The sequence below is a fragment of the Python bivittatus genome, unplaced genomic scaffold (assembly GCF_059951505.1).
Source record: "Python bivittatus isolate LINGU-HERP-01145 unplaced genomic scaffold, Pbiv_v1 ctg000410_np1212, whole genome shotgun sequence".
NCBI classification, from domain to species: Eukaryota; Metazoa; Chordata; class Lepidosauria; order Squamata; family Pythonidae; genus Python; species Python bivittatus.
In genome coordinates, this window is record NW_028277067.1 from 1276843 (window position 1) to 1297316 (window position 20474).

The 20474-nt window shown below is 40.1% G+C and overlaps 1 protein-coding gene across 1 annotated transcript in view; it reads right to left on the reverse strand.

Annotated features, from left to right (window-relative positions):
• The window catches only part of LOC112540267 (leucine-rich repeat-containing protein 37A2-like), a 43588-nt gene extending 23654 nt beyond the window's left edge, over positions 1-19934 (reverse strand). Inside the window, exons 1-8 of the mRNA XM_088143281.1 lie at positions 19497-19934; positions 17026-17097; positions 14943-15014; positions 9359-9430; positions 8461-8541; positions 4932-5003; positions 3210-3284; positions 335-464 (exon numbers count right to left, since the gene is read on the reverse strand). Coding sequence (XP_087999407.1) covers positions 335-464; positions 3210-3284; positions 4932-5003; positions 8461-8541; positions 9359-9430; positions 14943-15014; positions 17026-17097; positions 19497-19708 — 786 coding nt within the window. The 5' untranslated portion in view covers positions 19709-19934. The remainder of the gene's footprint in view (positions 1-334; positions 465-3209; positions 3285-4931; positions 5004-8460; positions 8542-9358; positions 9431-14942; positions 15015-17025; positions 17098-19496) is intronic.
• Positions 19935-20474: the final 540 nt, after the last annotated feature.

Sequence of the window (20474 nt, forward strand, 5' to 3'; positions counted from 1 at the left end):
GTCTCAAAGACACAATCTAAGATATTTTCAGTAGAGATGGGAGGCGCTTATCACTTCCCCAAGAGTTGATATTTGGAACTGGATGCCAGAAATGACAAGAGAATTCAAGGAAAAAAACCAACTCTCTGGCTTCAGCTGTAGGTCAATTTTATGGTGCATGCCAATGCTTACTTATGCACCCATTTAATATGTAATCATTAATTTGTAAATAAATCATTCACTTCTCCCACACTCACTGTTTTATCACTGGATTTTTTTTTTAAAGCAATCTATCCAGATTGTGAAAGGATTGGAATGGCTGAATGGATACAAATAAAATATTTTGGAAAACTGCTTTTGGCCTACCACACTGAGTGATGTTTGAGGCACACTTGTTGGTGCAATCCAATTTGACAGTCTCACACAAGACTTCAATGTCATCCTGAATTCTGCAAAGGCAGCAGGACATCTTCCTAGGCAAGATACTGTGGATGAAAAAGGACAAGGGCCTCATAAACTTTTATTACTTCTACAAGCTACAGTGATCTGTAACTTCCAAGTTCAATCTAGCCCTTTCAATTGGGTGCCACAATTTAGAACAATCTTCCCCTACTATGTTGGGAATTGTAGCTTAGCACTTCTAGAAGGCAGCAGTTTGGGGAAATTGACTTTTAGGTGTGGAGTCCTTGGGGTTCTCTGAGCTTGGTTGTTTTCTTGCAAACGTTTCAGTACCTGGCTAGGTAACATCTTCAGTGCTAGCAACGTTTGCAAGAAAACAACCAAGCTCAGAGAACCCCAAGGACTCCACAGTTCAACCCTGAGCTACGCATATTCACTTCTATTGGTGACTTTTAGGTTTTTCAGATAGTCTTTTGCCTGATGAAAACTCTCTTTTCTGCTGCCCCCCCCCCCCCCGCATGCTTTACAAGGTAATTCTAGTTTGTGATGAGGGAAGTATTTGGTTTGGTTAAATCATTACTTGTTGGAGACTATGGGAAGCTGGCTTCCTCTTCATTTGTCAATGTCATCAGGCTCTAGACCTTCAGATTCCAGGATTACAAGGAAAGATCTCTCTGTCCATGTGGCCCAGAACTGGGTTGAAGTAATAAGGAGTCAAGATAGAGTAGCAAACAAGGATGATAGGAGCACCCCAGAATGGGAGTGTATGAATATCTGATTAGTCAGATATTACATTTCCAAGTAGCATTAGAGAATCAAGAGGACCAGAAGCAAATAGCTAACACAAATGCCATCAGGAGAAGGGCCTCATTACTAGAGTTAATTTGCTCAGGCAGGAAAACAAGCATTGAGGCCAAAGTTTCTTAGGGCCTTGTGTATCTGGGATTCTCCACACACCAGAAACTTATGCAGACTGGTACTTCATCTTGGAGACTGCTCTTGAATTCAGCTACAGAAACAGAGGTAATATGTTGCTGGAGTCCGGCTTTATCAGATTCTTGGTACATCTAGCTCACCAGTTCTGCCTAACTTTAACTGGCAGTAGTTCTTCAGCCCTGCTTCTTGAGATCCTTTTAACTAGAAAGGAACTTAGCATTTGGCTAAAGTATATGCTTTGTATGTTGAAATTTTTATGTCAGAAAACAGAAATTCCACAAAGAAACTTTTTTTAATGTTCATAATGGGTAGAGAGGAAAGGATGAAGTTGTAATGTGCTTTGTAGTGACAGATGAAAAGGAAAAAGAAGTACACATCAATTAAATCCCTGATAATTTCAGGTAGGGTTGGGAAAGACCCATTTAAAACTTTAAAGCTACTGTCAGTCAGTGGTTGTGTTCACAGCACATTCTTCCACAGCAAACTCAATCAGAGTTGACTTAATTAAATCAATTTCTGGGCTCACATGACACCATGACTCATAAAGCAACTGCACAGATTAGGTTTGCACAATACTGATCATTTGCTATCAAGTTGGTGTCAGCTCTTATCAACCTTATTCTCCAGGAAGATCTGTCCCTATCTGGCTCCTCAGGTCTTCCAACAATACATCAATCACTGCGGTAATCTAGTCTATTCATCTTCCTGCTGATCATTCTCTTCTCTTTCCCTCCACTTTTCCCAGCATTACGGACTTCTCAAGGGAGCTGGGTTTTCACATAATGAATCCAAAATATAATTTGAGCGTGGTCATTTATGCCTTGAGTGAGAATTCTGGATTGATTTGTTCTATGATCCATTTCTTTTTTTGGCTATCTGTGATATTCTCAGGAATCTTCTCCAACATCAATGTTCAAAAGCATCAATATTCTACCTTGTTTCTTCAAAGTCCAACTTTCACTTGATCTTTGTAGATGGAGACACATCACAACATCTGAACATCTTTTCCAAGCCCTTAATTGCTCCCTCACCAAGTGCTCGTCTGTGGCATATTTCTTGACAGCTAGTTCCTTTACTGTTTATAGTTGATCCTAAAAGGCAGGAGCTGTCTACCACTTCAACGTCTTCGTTGTCAATTCTAAAGTGTAACATACTAGGCTAAAATATGATTGGCTTGTCTGTAATTCAATGTCCTACAAGCACAACCAATATAAACCAACTTTTCCCTCCTAGTGAGCTCTGAAACTGTTTGATAAGCCAGCCAGATATGAAGTACACATATCTGGAAGGCTCCAAATTAGGGAAAGCTGGTATAGCCAGTACTATTGTAGGTCATTTAGTTAAGACAGATTTTTATGCTTTCTATATTTCTATGAATTCATGACTCATACTGTGGTTTGCAAATTTATTGTTCTCAGGGAATACTTACCATATTAACTGGCTTTTCCAGACCTCTAAGCACATCTGCCACAAAGCCAATGCGTACTGCAAATATTTGATGGCACTTTTAATCCTAAACTCCCTATCAGTGCACATTAATGGAGCAATTCCTGGATGTCTCTGCCCCCTTACCTGCAATTCATATTGTACATATGTGGCAACAGTGTACAAGCTAGGGAATCTTAGCTGCCTGTTTTGATGTGACATTAATAAACTTCAGTTGGTAGGTTTCTAAGGAACTCCAACGTATTTTGGGAAGCAATATGGAAAGGAAATGTTCTGGGACAACCACCACGTCCATAGCAAATGCTCCCCATGAAGAAAATGACAATACTTGCATTGCCATTTTCAGAAGTATGAAAGGGAAAAGAAGGAAGAGAAGGGGGAAGAACAATAACATGGCCTTCTTCCCATTTTGTCCTTGGAAGCTACAGAAAAAGGTCAGAGGTACTTACAGAGTTTTCAACTTCAAGGAGATTTTGAGCAAATTCTCTAGTATATCTGGGGATATTTCTGTAGAACCAAGGTCCCTGCAAAAAAGGACATGCAGACTTTTCCAGAGAGAGGGAGAGATAGACAACTTGCAGAACAGAGCGAGGGAGAATAAATTTATGAAGTTGAGTGGGGGACCTCATCTCATTGGTTATCTCTTGGCCTAGTCCATGACTGGGCTTACAACACACTTAACTAGGTCAGTTAAAGACCTAACATCTAGAATCACGGAATCTGCTAAATTAGGTTATTTTAAATCTTACTTTGTGCTTTTGTGGCTTAGCATGATGTATGATTCCAGCCTGTTTATGGTTCATTGCACTGTGCAAACCCAATACATGTTCAGTAGCCATCTTTCATGTTCAATAACCAGGTTAAGTGTTATAAACCCAGTTTATCTGACTGGATTGTTCAGATATAAAATGAATCAATATTATTATGTCCACTGCTCTGAGCTTCTTGAGGAAAGGATGGGACACAAATAACAATAAGGTAATTTAAAAGTAAAATTAATTTTTAAATTAATAAAATGATTTGACCAATTGCTGTAATGAGGTAAGAAAGGGATTGTTGCTGCTGAACAATACTGTGTACAATTCTATATCACGCAGAGTTGGAATGCAAAGTTGCCATGACAGCCCTGGAGCTGAGTTTCAAATGCCAGATCAGTCCTGCCACAGATCAAGCAATCCTTAGAAAGAATAGAAGTACACACAGAGATTTTCCTTGCTATCAAATAATCACAGTCCATCACTGAGATGGTTGGCACTGGCTTCCATATCAAGAGCATCAGATACAGTGGTTAAGGTGCTGGCCTGGGAGTGGGGAGACCCACGTTCTAGTCTCCCCTCAGCTGTCCAAACTCCTTGGGTGACTTTGGGCCAGTCACTCACTCTCAGCCCATCTACCTCATAGGGCTTTTGTCATAGGGGAATAAATAGGTCTTGCAATATGCTTAGATAGAAGCACACACTAAATAAAAATACTGTTGATTTTGATCAAGACTTGAGCTCCAATGCTTATTTTAAAATTTTGCTTTAAAAATCAACTTGGCCTAAAGTCTTCCAGTGGGTACAAAATATATAGGGATGATTCCCTTTGTTCTGTGCTGACACAAAAGCAAATATAGAATTAAAGCAACTCCGTGCAGTTCCATGTATTCATTCATAAATTCCAGCCTAGGTATGAGAACCAGTATCCAGGATTAAAATCTGTCTTTAATGTAATCAAATGCTGCCAACTGCAAATATAATATATACAATGTTTGCCTATTCTTTTTTCCTCTTCTTTACATATACACATATAATACATATAATTCATGCCCATTTTGTTTTCTCCTCATAAAAATAACCGTTGAAGGATTTATTTATTGAACAGATGCCATCTTTTCCTTGAAAGCTCAATGCAATTTACCTGAGAGTCTCAATAAAGCATAGTTCCAGTCTTCTTGTGGAATCTTTTTCCTGATCTGGACAATCTTAAAGGGCTGAGAGTTAGTGACTGGTTCATGGCTATGCTGTGAATTTCATGGCTGAATAGAAATCTGGACCTGGGTCTTTCTGACCCTAATCCAGGACCACACTGATCTTCAGACATAATAACCCAACCCAACCCAGGAAAAAAACTGAAGACTTTTTCCAGAGCAAACAAACCCTTAATACAGCTAAAAGCAACTTCACACATACAGGAATTTCAGTGAGGGCAATTTGTAGAAACAGGAATCTTCAATGACTCTCAGTGGATTATGGTTGAGAACCCTGAAGGACAAAAGAGCTGGTTATCAGTTTGGCATTGTTGAGGGTAGGAGAACAAAACAAGAAGAATTCAGGCAGTGTATAAAGCAACGTTACTCAAGTTTTCCTTTGGTCTTTGACCTTAAATAACATTACTAATTACTAATCCTACTAGTAAGTAGTAAGCAAAAGAAATTATAGGCAGGAGACCTGAGAAAAGAAAACATAAATCTAGTTTATATCAGCCCCATTTACTATATCTCTCCATATCTTCCTACCCTGCCAAGCATCCTTGTTTCCATCACGCTCATGCCTAGCCCATATGCTGCCTTTAAATTTGTCACTTCTCTCTTTTGAGGACCTCATGAACTCCACCCAATCATAGTCTTTCCTTTCCACTCAGTGCATTCAATTTTCCTTCATGTATTTGCTTTGCATTTCAGTCCTCATTCAGTCTCCCTATATGACCAAACCATCTCAACTTATTGTACCTCTTTCATACTGTCCAATCACTTTTGTGTTTAATCCATGTTCGTTCATCATCAATTCATTATGGGCCTTATATTTTCTTTTCAAGAAGTATACACACTTCTTAAGGAACCCATTCCCACTGCATTCAACTTTTTATATTTATCTGACATACCTAGTTCTCACTTCCAGTCAACTTTACTCAATCAACTTTCACTTCTTTCTACAAGCATTCACTGAATCTTGAAGACTAATAGCCTTTGATGGATCTTTCCTCCATTTCCCTTTAAAGCTGTCCAAGTTAGTACTTGGCAAATCTTATGGTAAGGAATTTGACAGGTTTATTTTGCACTAGATGAAATGCTATCTTTCATGTGTTCTAAATCTATTTCTGATTATTGCCCATTTGGTCCTATTCTTCCCTTTCTGTTTTTCACTCAGTTAATGAACAGGTTCCTCTTATCACCAAGTTTATTCAAAAGCCCTTGATAAGGAACTTTGCCTCTTTTTTAATCCGTCCCCTCATTTTTGAGCAGTCTCCTTTGTGGTCATATATGACTGCATTGGGGCCTGCTAGCATTTTTTTTATTTGCATGTATTTTAAATATAACTGGATTATGACCACTGTTTCCTACACATTCCATAACATCTTGTGCTAGATTATAGCTATCTTTTAGGATTAAATCTTGATTAGTCTTCCTTCTAGTGGGTTCCAAGGCCAATTATTCTAAGGAAAGTCATTAAGGGTATCTAGAAATTTGGTTTCTTTGTCATGGCCTGAGCATGAATACCTAGTATCTCAGAGGCTAACGATTACAACTTCTCCTCTGCATGCCTTCCTTATTTCATTTACCATCTCAATATTACCATCAACATTTTCATTAGATGGGTGATAATATATCCCTGGATATACAGTAATTTACATTTCCATCCATAGTGATTCCATGGAGAAATCTGGTCTTTCATTTCTTTCTAGCATATTGGACTATGCTGTCCTTGATACAAAGAGCAACAGAATCTCCAGTGCACCTTTTCCTGTCCTTTTTATAAAGGTCAGATCCAGGAATGAGCATATCTACTAGATTTATGTCCTCATTTTAAAACCAAGTATTTTAATTCCGTCTTGACTTGGAGGCTTCTAGCATTAGTACAGAAACACTTATACCCCATGGTCTTTTTGATGTGAGCCCTTTTCACAGCCTTTTGTCTCCTTCTCATCTCCTGATATTCATTGCATCCATTAAACCAATTTCATATTAGCCTAACTGTGTTGCTAATTATCAAATCACTCACATTCGTGGTACAAGAAGATGTGGGTTTATCACCCAGGAGCTCAGTCCTTTCTAAAAGAACACAGCTCTTACTAAGCCTTAAAATATTTTCCTTCTTGTCCAAGGCTCTTGTTCTTCTGACAACAAAACTGTCATCATGGGAGTAGGGCAAACATAACCCACTATGTAAGTCTTCTCCAGATACCTCTTTGGTTCTCTAAGCATTTCATTTCACCTTAAAAATACACTAAAACTTTTTATGCTCTATATGCAATGAACTGGAAAACACCATCTCACCTGCCAGCTTTCTACCTTCATACTCTATGAGTTATTTAGGAATTGCTCAAATCAAAATAGCTCCTATGTTATACTTCTGTAGAGTCTGGAGCTCTGGCGCAATTGCTAAACTTCTCTTGACACTTAGTCTCAGGAGGCAGGAAGCTCATGTGCTCCTCCCCATTACACTCCCTCATATTTATGTATATTTATTTAACTTATTCAATTTCTAAGGCCACTCAATTGCAAAAACTCTTCTTCCTGTTTGCCCTCCTGTTCACTCTGGACGTGAGTTTCCACCTGTTTCTCCTGTTTACAAAGAGCGCAGCCTGGGACTAAGCTCTTGGCTGAGGAACTAATTCCACCCAGAAGCCAATCATGTGATCAACAATCAGCTGCAGCCATAACCCCTCCCATCAGACCATGTGCTCAACAAACAAATACACAGCCAAGCCAGCCAGAAAAACAGCACTGCTTCACCCAATAAGGTGAACAGCTTTCCTTAAATGCAGCTGCTCAGCACCACAAACTCACCAGCCCCGTCCCTATTGCCTCTTTTTGTTCATAAGACAAACATGAACCTGTGCCTAAATTCTTTTTTCAGTCTTCTCCCAAAATGATCCTATTCCACCAAAAAATTTTTCTCACATTTTACAGACTAAACAGTTAACTTAATACTACCTAAGGTTGAGAGATTAATCCAGATGTTCTCACGGAACACCTTCCCATTTAGTGATTTTGAGAATGAGGTTCCTGTTAGTATAGGTTACCTAAGGCTCGCTTGTTTAAATTTGCTAATAATTTACTACAGCGCTTTGTACCTTCTTTTTGTTACAACTAAGGTTAAAAAAAAGTGGGGTAGGGAGGCATCTTTTCCTCCCTCCCTCCTCTAAGGATGAGTTGTGTGAACGTTGTGTGAAAAAAGAGTTTCTGAGGAAATGCTTCGCATCTCAGAGGGCTGCCTTAAAGCTCTGAAGCTATTTTGGGGAGCTGTCTTAAGGATATATTGTGGCAGCAATGAATTTAAGGATCTCGGCTATGCTAATAGTGCCATGAGTCTCCACTTGTGTTTAGCTGTTATATATTTGTATATATAAGTAAGAATTTACCACAAAACGCTAGTCTGTTCTTACCCCAAGAAAGCAAATGTGGAATAAATATAGGTAGAACTAGTGTTAGTGGAAAAGTGGGATGTGAGGTCATAACAACACTGTAAAAAAAATATCCCAGATATGTCCTGGTGGGCTTGGAGATCAAGACATCTGGCTTGGAGACCAACTTAGAGACCTATTGGCGGTCCCTTCTCAGAAATTGTATCTCCTCATCTTTCAAAAGAATAGTGTTTGGGATTGAAATCCATCAAACAAACCTATTAATCTTCTGCAGGCATTAATGGAGAATTTGTGCCCTGGTGCTAGCAATGGGCTGTCTCACCCACTATCTGAAAGAGTCTCACTTTCACTTACAGCTTGAATAGAAACTGCATCCCGTGCCAGGCCTGAAATGCCCCCTGCGTTATCCGCTCAATAAGGTTGCCACTGAGATTGCTGGAAAGGAAACAGAAACAAGAGAGCTATGTAGGGCATCTTCCATTGTATAAAATAAACAACACACAAAACAAGGCAGACCAAAAAGGATCTTTTTTTTCTCCTTGTTGAATGGGGATGTGAGAATTGCTGCATGAAATCACTGCAGCCAAATATGAGGCTGATTTCTTGCTTTTTCTAATGAAGTAGCTGGATACTACCACTCTGACCTTCTGGACACTCCAGGCTCCCTCCATTACCATACTAGTTCTCCAGTCAGCAGCTCCAGTGCATATTTTGGGTTGGGGTGCCATAACTTAATAGGACTGTTCAGAACTCATGATTCAAAGGGCAAAAGTGTGCATATAGACCTGCTGGAAGACCCTGCAAGCAATATAGTCTTGACTCTGGGAATTTCAGGCTCATAATAAGCCCTGTAACTCCACAAAGGCACTTTAGTGTTTTCCCACTTCTGAGGACTCAGGTTTGGCACTGACAATCAAGCCTAGGACTGAATCTTGATCCACTCTGAGATAAATATTAAATAAAATACAATAAAACAATAGACCTATAAATAATAAACATCTTTCAAGATTGATGGTAAAATGATTAGGCTCGGGGAGCATCCTCATGGTGCCAGCCACCCCCAGGGTTGGTTATGGCTCTTCTTGCCCCATGCGAGACAGCAGAGCCAGGTCTTCAGTTCTTTCCAAAAAGCCAGGAGGATGGGGGCCTGCCTCACCCCTGGGGGGAGAATATTCCACAGGGCAACAGCAGAGAATTGCCTCCTTTCCCAATTTCCACCATGGTTTAGACTGTTTTATGTTTAATGACTTACATAAATTGCAGAAATGGAACAGGTTCAAATGCGTTTCTGTCAATGGTCTGGATTTGATTACACGAGACATCCCTGTTTAAAACAGCACACATAGTTGATTACGTTGGAGATGGAAAAAGATGCCCAACTCCATCTTCACCTCTCACAGTTGCTTGATGTGTTTTTCATTTATTTACTAGCCTATAACATGTAGCTTTAATAAAAGATAACAAGCCAACATGTGGTGCATTGATGAGATCTGCACAGTACTTCACACATAGGAAGCTTCCTTGTGCCATTGTTTTTCCATCCAGCCCCTTACACTTAATTCATGTTTGCAGCAGTATTAGTCATGGCAGCCAAACAGAATGTTCAAGACTCAGAATTATAGCCCCAACATATCTGGAGGGTACCAGGTTGGTGAAGGTTGCACTAAGACATTGCAGATTTGTCTGTCTCCAACATTGCCTCCCTTTTGGAAAACATCTTTATGGATCTCAGCTCAAGAAGCATATTATAGAGGAGAACTGGCAGACAAAGATAAATGGTTGACATACTGGGACTTATTGGAAAACTATCAAGGGGAATTTAAAATGAAATCAAGAGAGCAATTAATAGCAGAAGGATATAGTTGTCAATGGTTTTCCCATGTACAATTACTTGAAAAATTTAAAATGGATAAAAAGACTTATAGTGTAGAGCAAAGTAAGACAGAATTTGAAATACAACTGTGTACTGATGATGAACATGTAATTGCTAAAATGTACAAACTTTTTTGAAATTTGAAACAGATGAAGAACAGGTTAAAGAAAGTATGATAAAGTGGGCTAAGGATTTTGGTTATAATATACAGATGGATCAACGGGAAAATATGTGGTTAAAAGGGTTGAAATTTACATTGTGTTATGATCTCAAAGAGAATTTTTATAAAATGATGTATCGTTGGTACATGATGCCAGAGAATTTATCTAGAATGTATAAAGGCATTTCAAATATATATTGGAAATATAAACAACATGAAGGGACATTTTATCATATTTTTGGTGGACATGTAAAAAAGCTAAAAAAAAATGGATTCAAATACAACACACTGATACAGAGGATTTTAAAGATTAATATTCAACTTAAGCCAGAATTTTTCCTTTTAGGATTAATGGATAAACAGTTAGAAAAAAACCATGGAAGATTATTTCAATACATGATTACTGCAGCGAGATTACTATATACACAGAGATGGAAAGACTACCTACTATGGAGGAATGGTTGGTGAAGTTGACAGATTTTGCTGAAATTGATAGATTGACTTCTTTGATTAGAGAGAAGACATTATCTACATTTATTGGTGACTGGAAGCCTCTTATGGACCTTTTGCATAAAAATTTAAAAAATGAACTTGTGATTTATGGTTTTGATTAAATAGGATAGATTATAGAAAGAAGAGTAATGTGATGTAACTGTAGAGAGAGAGGTTAAAATATATTTGTACTCATAACTGCTATGGAGAATATCAGAAGCCGCCTCTTCATATCTTTTTTCTTTCTTTCCTATTTTTCAAGCTGTTTTCCTTTCCTTTCCTTTTCTTGCACTTTTTGCTTTTTCTTTGATTTCTTCCTTTTTCTTTTTTCTTCCTTACTTTATATTAGTTTGTATTAGGTTTTATCTTCTTGTTTAAAAGTTTTAATAAAAATGATAGACAAAAAAAAAAAAAGGAAAAGGCTGAAGACTAGAGCATTTCTGGAGGGCTTTTGGGGACTGATGGTATATATTTTATTTAGGTTTTATCTATTCTGTGCTTATTTTTTTATATACTTTATTGTATTTTTGTATCTTGTTAGCCACCAAGAGTCCTATGATTGTGGTGGCATACAACTTTGATAAGTAAAACATAGTATTTTATATATAAATATATATATGAAAAATTACTTATATCCAGAATCAACAAGAGAGATCTATCACTGAAGTAGAGGATACTCTTACATATCTTGAAAACATTTTTCTTTTTATATGAGCATCTACAAACTTTTTATCATTGTGATTAAAATTTGACAGGGCTATCAAGAAATTGCTATGACACCTGAGCTGCCAATTAGCTATCCTGCTCTAAACCCTGGTCTAAATAAACAAATCCACCAAATGGGTTAATTAGTTTGTTTATTACATTTATATGGCTGCCCAACTCAATATGATTCTGAGTGGTATACAAAACTTAAAAATACCAAAGAAAAACAGCATATGCCACTAAAAACAAATATAAGGTGATCAGAATTAAATGTGTTGTATCCTACCAAATAGGAGTTCTGCTAATAGGAACTCCACTCATCATGACCCAAACACCTGGGGAAAGAGCCAGGTCTTAATTGCCTTTCTAAAAGCCTGCAGAATCAGAGCCAACATATACAGGGCTCCTGATCCTACAAGATGAAATTGTTTCAGAGAAAGGACCCAGAGTGTGCCCTCCCTGTTGAAGCATGTGGGATGGGATAGGCAGATACCCTTGGGAGGTGGTCCTGCAAATAACCCGGATCTATGCCATGCAAGGCTTTATAGGTGATAACACTCAGAATTGTACCCGGAATCCTACAGGGAACCAGTGCAGTTCACATAGTAGAACTTTTACATGAGTGCAACAAGGAATACTCATAATTACCCATGTCAATGCATTCTGAATTGAAGCTTCTGGATGTTCTTCAAAGGGAGCCAGATGCAGAGGGCATTGCAATAATCCAATTGGGTGGTTACTAAGGCATGAGTGACCATGAGCAGGTCCCTATGATCCAGGAATGGGTCAATGCACAAGATGAAATTGTGCAAAGGTTCCTCCTGGTCACAGCTGCCACCTGCTCTTCAAGCAGGAGCTTTGAGACCAGGAGGACTCCCAAAGTGCATACTGAACTCAAGCAGGATAGTCATGCCCAGAGTCAAAGATGAAATTTCTCCAGTTCCAGGACCTGTAGGCCCAAAATCTATAGCCTCTCAGAGGGTTTGAGCCAAAGCCTGTTCTTCAGCATCCAGACCTCCACAGTGTCTAGAAACTGGGACAGAACCTCGACAGCTTCACTTAGGTGGCAGGGGCAGAGAAATACAATTAAGTATAATCAGCAGAAGTATCTCTTCTGCTGCTTCATCCTCCGGAGGTTCTCAGTAAACCATTAAGTACACTTGGGCCTGCACACAGTGAGTCCACATAGGTGCGATCCAACTTAAGGCCACCATCACTGCCTCATTCCATGTATCAAAGCCTCAGAGACAATCCCCTTCCATCTGAAACCCAACTGGGTCCATCAGGTACCTGGAGCAGATTTTTTGAATAGGTCTAGCATTCCTACAGAAGGGGTATGCTGCAGTAAACTTAGGGTTAACAGGGTATGATCTGTTCATGACAAGGGATTGATGGTAATATACCCAATGGCAGATCACATTGCCGTTCTCTCGAGACAAAGACCAGGGCCGGCATGTAACCTTCTGTGGTTTGAGTCTGTAATGTCTGGCTATGAACTCCCAATCCACCTCTGATGCTATGGCCAAGCAGAGCAGGTTGAAGTCCCCCAGGACCATAAGACTGGAGAACTTCACTGCCAATTTAGATATGGCATCAAGCAGCATGGGCAAGGAGGCTGCTATACAGCAGGGAACTTGGTACCAGCAATCCCAACTGATCCCTAAGGTCCAACCTCTTAAGTAGGGTCTCATATCCAGCTATCTATGGGGCAGCACCACTGACAACCCTCAGTCTCCCAAAAAACCATAGCAACCCTCTCAGCGTAGCCCTGGGTCACAGCTGGTGCCACATCCCCTCTCCATCCTCAGCCAGGTCCTAGTAATACACACCAAGTTGGCCCTCTCAGCTAGGATTAAACCCTAAGTGAGGGTTAGGATTAGGGCTTTATTAGAGGCCAACGTGGTATTCAAGAACACTGGCCAGAGTCCAGAGCCACCCAAAGGGATGGCCACAGGGGGTCAGGATCCAGAACCAATACAATACATCGAGCCTGTGTTCTCTGTGAGTAGCCCACTCCTCAGCTCCAGCCCTATATCTCATTGCCCATAACCATCACAATATTTCTACCTGCCCCTAACCACCCCCCATTCTCTCCTCATCCTTGGCCCTTGCCCTTCTCCATCATGGTTAAGGGTCCTATTTACACGACTAAGTTATATATTCTCTCCCATGCCAGATGATTGGTACTAGGATGCTTTTGACAGGCATTCAGTATTTTTAAGCACAAACCACACCACCTTTCCCCCCAACCCCCTAACCATCCACCCCACTCCCAAGTCCCCTGCTCTTACCAGGCAGTTGAAGGTAAAACAATAGCCAACCACCCCAAAACTAGGGCAAAGTCCTGTTCTCCTTCAAATGCCATCAAGGGCTGGACTAGAAAGTCAAAGCCTCTGTAACATTTAAACCATTGTAAAATCCAAACAATTCCCATTATAGCCAAGACTTTCTATCCAAAAGTCTCTTCAGTCTTTGTCTGAAACTCCAGGAGGCAGTGTAGCAAAATCTTAAAAAGGCTACGAGAACTTTGGACATGTGTCCATTCTGGCTGCCCTAGTATCCTCAGATCCCTTCATGACTTGAAGCAGAAGAAATGGCTGCCTTCCTCTTCCAGGCACTGAGTCACAAACAAACCACGATGGCTACTCTCCTTTAGGCTCTCACCCAGGGTGTAGCCCTCAAGCCCCCCCCCAATTCCAATAATGAAAAAAAGTGTTATGTGAGGAACAGACCCCATGGGAGCCAATGCTAATGGAGTGTGATTCTTACTTGGTCTTACAAATTCTTACGTGGTCTATGCAGCAAGGAGTGAAGCTGTTCCACAATTTACAAAGCAGTCACAATGTCCCAGACGTTTCCTGGAACAGAGCTTGACTGAAGAATCTGTACTTCAAAAGATGTGCAATGCTGGCAGATGCTGACCCAGTTCAAATTAACTTTCTAGTTAATTTTCTAGAAGGCTGAGGACATTTCTAGTCAACCAAGCTTTTTTTTGCCAACCTTTCTGATTCCAGTTTGCCTAAGGCTGATTTGGACTGTTTTGACTATTTTCAACACCAAGACATGATTGTAGGCACATAAGATTATAGAGATTGTAGAGAAGAGCTAATCAGTGTTGGCCTGTTTTGGCCAGTAGCTGAACACAGAGAACTCTCAGCCAACCAACATCCATTCGCTGGTCAATACTCAGTGTCTCATCCTGCCTTCTAAGGTCAATTCACACTGGTTCTCCCTCCTCAGAAAAATAATAATTTTAAAAAGTCTAATGTTCCTCCATGTTTCTGTGCTCATCATGGGGGCATGCCAATAATTCTGCTTCTTTACCTAAGAATGCCAGCCCACCCTACTGTGCAATTTCAGTACCAAGGAGACCGGATGAGACAATCACTTCAAATGGGAGCCAGGAATAAGGCTTCAAATGCAGGGAAGCCAATCACTCCTTCAAAAGGAAACATTCAAGCACATAGAAACAATAGGAATAAAGTATGAACTTTAAAACTGCATGCCCCTAGTTGTTAGAAACTTGATCATTAGAAGTCTCACTCGCTGTAAGTGGGACAGCCCCATGGGAGATAGCAAGAAAGATACTGCTAGAAACAAACTTACAAGTGTGTGAGTGAAAGCAAGCCATCCAGAGACTTATTGCTCAGTCCGCTCAAGTGATTGTTCTTGAGAATCCTAAAGAGATAGAAGAAAATTTAGAACAACACACAGACAAAATCATAGCCTTTAACTATGGTGGAAGATAGTCACCACACTGTCCTTTTCACTCAGTGGTGAGATACTTGTCATGCATAACCACCAGGGGCCCTAGTTGGGAGGCAGCATTCCCCCTTTGCATCCAGTTAGCTCAAGGATGGCCTAAACCAGTGATGGTGAACCTATGACACGTGTGTCAAAGATGACACGCCACAATGTTTTGGGTGACACACCAGTGTTCACCAACACATGACAACAACTATTCTCCCTGTTTGAGTTACCAAAGAAACTGAGTTTGTTTTACGTGTATTTCATTTTTGTAATTATTTGACGTTTCTTTATATAATACATAACACCACACATGATTGGACTGTTTTTTTTTTAATAAATGAATATGTAAAGAATCGCTTCTCTTTTGTTTGGGGGGGAGCCCGAAATTTGGGAAATGCCAGCAGAGTCAAGTTAGGCATTTCCTGAATTTTTGACACACTGAGCCCAAAGGTTTCACCGTCACTGGCCTAAGCCCAGGTCACAGTAAAGAATGGGATGGGAACACATATTCCTTCCACATTAGTTACATGGACAGAAGTTGTTTAAGCAAGTGGGTTACCATTGGTAGACTACATCTATTCTTTACATCCAGTTCCTACTCTTAAAGTCTTGACAGTGACACATTTATAGCCTTAACCGCTAACAGGAAATGTAGGCTTCCCCTTGCATTCTGAATTCCTTATCCCCTGACCTTCTCTGGGAAAAAAATAAGAAAACCAAAGTAGATATTATAAACCAGCTTTTAAAAAATCTGACACCTTCCAGATGCTTTATCATCCATCATGCTAGTCAGCATTGTTATGCCAAGGATTATGAAACTGTAATCCAACACATCTGGAACTGCCAAGTTAGCAAAGACTAGTTTAAATATTCTCACTCATTTTGATCACATTCTAAAAGGTAAATGTGAAAAATAGTTATGACATTATGTAATGTAACCAATATTTTAAAAAAAATTCTGGGAAACCTGGATTTTCTTTCTAAATAATCTGTCATTGTTGTTAGATTTGAGCTATCACTGCTTTGGGTTTTAATGAAATGCATCCTTATTACTGTATTTTTCCATCAATAAGATGCCCCCATGTACAAGACGACCCCCACTTTTCCAACCCAAAATTAAGAAATCAATATTTTAAAGATAGTGCAGAACACATTTTTATTTAGTAATTAGTTAACATTTACCTGATACACTCGGTGGGAGGAGGTCCAAACCGTCTCTCTGCAGCTCTATTTCCATGCTCTTTTGCATAACTGATTACATTCAATCACGAGTGAAACTGCCGATAGCTTGTCTCTGCAAACAGACTTCCTCCAATTGGTTTGTTCAACATCAGCTGACGTCAGTTACATAAGGCTTGTGATTGGAGGAAATCTGTTTGGGAGACAAGCTATTTCACTCGTGATTGGAGGCTAGCAATAGGAGGAAGCCTGTCTGCAGAGACAAAGTATGGGCAGTTTTGCAACCGCGCGGTTCTCTCCTCGGCTGACTTCCTTGAATAAGACGCCCTTCAATTTTTAGCGTAAGGATTTTAGAAAAAAGTATCGTCTTGTAGTCGGAAAAATACGGTAACTTGCACTGTTGCTGAAGGCCGTGAAGACCTTGGTCAACCATTCAAGTTTCAATGAATTTGCAACCATAGCTGAGCTACCTGACAAAGTGCTAAGCAACATTTAGGAAAAAAAAAAGGGGGGGTCAACACGGGCTACAGTGGGGCAGTAACAGAGTATGATTATTAAAGTGAGGGATGTTAAAACTAATTTTGGAGTTCTTTGGGTAGATATGGTTTTTCAAGGTAGCAACTGATGAATTAAACCTAAAAGAAAGACTGTACATTCTTTCTCTCTTCTTTGGCTACCAATTTTTTTTTTGTTCCTGGTCCACCTAAGGCAAAGAAAAGCATTCCCTGAAGAAAGAGGCTGAACATGAGAGTATACTCACAAGTACTCAGTCCAAGGATAGGCCCTCCACACCTGTTTGCCAATGGAAGAAATTGCGTTCTCGGTGAAATCCCTGGAGGGGAAAAGTGAATATAGGAGAATATGATTCAAGCGGATACTCCCAGGCTAGAATGTTTTGAAATAAACAGCATGTTCTATCTCTGATTTTCAAACCACATTAATCTGACACACTAAATGGAGATAATATCTGAAGAGGACACAACTCAAGCCACCATAGAACCTTCTCAGGACCAGCCACAGCTATTTAAAGAAGAGCAGGGAAGGAGCTTCAGGTGTGCTTCCCTTTAGACACATTCTCATCTTTGTTATTCACAGAAGTGGTGAATCTGTGGCCTGTCAACTCTTGGCAGCTCTAACCTGCACAAACAACAGTGAGGGATGCTGGCAGTTGCAGTTCACTAACCTCTGAAAGGTCATAGGTTGCCTACAACTAGACTATAAAATGAGATATTAGGAAGAAATTGATCCTATGGTATTTCCTGATTTGGCTCTACACTGGTGCAAAGAGCTGCCTTGGCAATTTATGCTAAAACCCAAACAAAACCAAATTGAAAACTGAGAACCTAACAACCCTTCTATATAGATTTTTTCTTCTGACTGGCCCAAAGTCACCCAATCAGCTTTCATGCCTAAGGGGAGCCTAGAATTCAGAGTCTCCTGGTTTCTAGGACAGCACCTTAACCATTACACCAAACTGGCTCTTTTATGTAATAAAAATGAATGAAGATCTGTTTTATTATTTTGTCACCTCCTTCTAATATGTATTGATACTGCCCACTGAATCTATCTGGATGATTTTTACATATACAAATATGCAGATGTTTCTCTGTGAACAGAATTCTTCAAATTTGATAACTGTTTTTGTTATTTGATGAGCAGTACTTTTTTAAAAAAGGCCCTGGGCTTTTCTTTCTAATAAACCTCTTTGCTTAATCTGAAATTTAACCTTTGAGTAAGTTAATAATGAATCCAAAGCTTTATTTTACCCCCACCTGCCTATAGTGTTCAGAATAAATACCTACTTTGGTTTTAGATAATTTTTGGACTAGATGCCCTCCAGATATGTTGAACTACAACAGCCATTATGCCTCCAGAGCTGTTGGATCACATTTCCCCTTATCTGTAGCTAGCATGCCCATGCTAAATGGGGATGATTGAGGCTGTAATGCAACAACAAATTATAATGTTGCCACTGTCCATTGTTACAAAAAAATTCAAGCTGGTTGCTACCTCTTCTGTTTGTATATGCCTTCAAGTCATTAATTCAAGTCCTGGTGACCGCCTGGACTAGTCCTTGCAGTTTTCTTGGCAGGATTTAGGAAGTGGTTTGCCATTACTTCCTTCCTAGGGCTGAGAGAGAGTGACTGGCCCAAGGTCACACCACCAGAGTCATTTAGAGTAGGGTGGCCTTTAAATTATATAAATTAAAAAATTAAAAATTATCCTGGCCTCTGGATTTCACTTTTGGCCAAAGGATAAGGGAAGGGGATAGCAAAAAAAATTATTAAACCAGACAGGAGTGTAAGTATATTTTCTACATCACTAAGACAACTGTGGGCAACTGTGGATGTAGGCTACTCAGAGAGAACAACCAGTATTTGCTTGGTTTTTTTGGGGGGGGGGTCTCATCACCTGCAGTCAGCACAGCCTTATTGTCCATCAAAGCTGGAGCTATGGTCAAACAGTTGTGTGTTGGAGGGAGGTGACCAGGCTGGGAAAGACTGCACTATGAATTCCAGCCTTGCATATTTGTTGCTAAACTTTGAAGAGTACTATCTGAAACGACGTGTAGTTACAGCATCCCTGACAGAGGAAGATGCAATGCTACCCACTGGGTATGTAGGCATATCAGGTTTTTTTCACTTCACTTCTTTGGCCTTCTCCTTTGGATGAACATTATCTAACGACACAGTGGTATCCTACATCTTTATTCACATATTACATTAAAACATGCTTTTACAGTGTTTTATTGAATTGACTGAGTTCACATGTAACACATGATATATGAACTAGATTTGTAGGTTTATCAGCTACTATGGTTGAGTTCACATAACACGCAGAGCCAAATGAAGCACAATCTACATTATGCAATGCTTAAAGCTTATCTATGATAGCATCCCTGTATTGCACAAAACCCAAATCAAAACCTGAAAAAAAAAGGTCAGCTGATTTCACGACACATTTAAATCCTAAACCATAGCTTACAAACCAGTGGCTAGCTTCACCCAAATTGCTGATAAAACAAAACAAGCCACATTGTGCCAAAGCATTATGAACAAGGCTTACACATTTCAGAAGATATACAACTTTCTACCTATATGATTACTGCACCTGGGAACGTTACACCCCATCTTCCTCCCAATTGTAAGAAAAGTCCCTCCCTTAAAGTGGCCTTGCCCCCCCCCCCAATTTATGGGAGTGAGTGGTTGCCTCCAAGACTTAAATACTCACAATAAGACAAAAACATAGGGATGACCAAATGGCTCCGGAATAGGCACACGGTGGAGACCAGGAGGATTGGCGGTCCTGCTGCAGTTGAGGATTTCTAAGGTACAACGGCACGAGGCTGGGCAAGGCTCTATGGCTGCGTCCAACCTCTTAAAAGACATCAATAGGATCCCAAGGAAGAAAAGATGGGTAGCAGAGGTGGCGACACGTCCCATGCTACAGAGCGGATTCCAGGCCCCGCTCCCCTCTTGCTCATTTGACCCCAGTAAAGGATGCCTTGGAAAATGGCAGCCAACACTGGAGGTGACTCCATGCGGTTACCAAGCAACCACATCCACATGCCTCTCCATATGGAGGCTGCACTAGTGAGGCTGGTGGAGAAGGCCACCACATCACCACCCCATGTCTGGGTTCCCTGATCTTTTAACCTTTTCACAGTAAGCCTCTGTGTGTGTGCATTCCAAGGGTTCCGTTTGGTTGTGACATCATTTTACCATGATTCCTGGCATCATAGAATTGCCAGAACCATGGCAACAATATAGGTAGTTGCCTCTTTTATAGATAATGGGATGGTTTCATGAGATCTCTCAGACATCTGTGATTCTCCTAATTTTTGGATTGTATGAGTCAATTAGAGCCACAGTGGGGAATGCCATATATTTCAACTGGAAAATCAGATTGTAAGGCCTGGCTATCATTCTCCAGCTACTAAAATATGTCAATGCAAATTACTTAAGGCTATAAAAAAGTGTGTGTGTATAAGGGGGGTAAGGGGTGGAGGAAGGAGGGTAGTGCTGGAAAGCCATATATCTTGGCTGCTATACCTAGGATCCAGTCATCTTATTATGGCTTAGGGTAGTGCATCTATCCATTCAGTGTTATTTACAATATATCATATTTACCTCAAAAGATGATGATCCTGAATTTAAGAAGATAATCCTCCTCAGAAGAGTACATAAAAATAAATTATAAACAGAAATT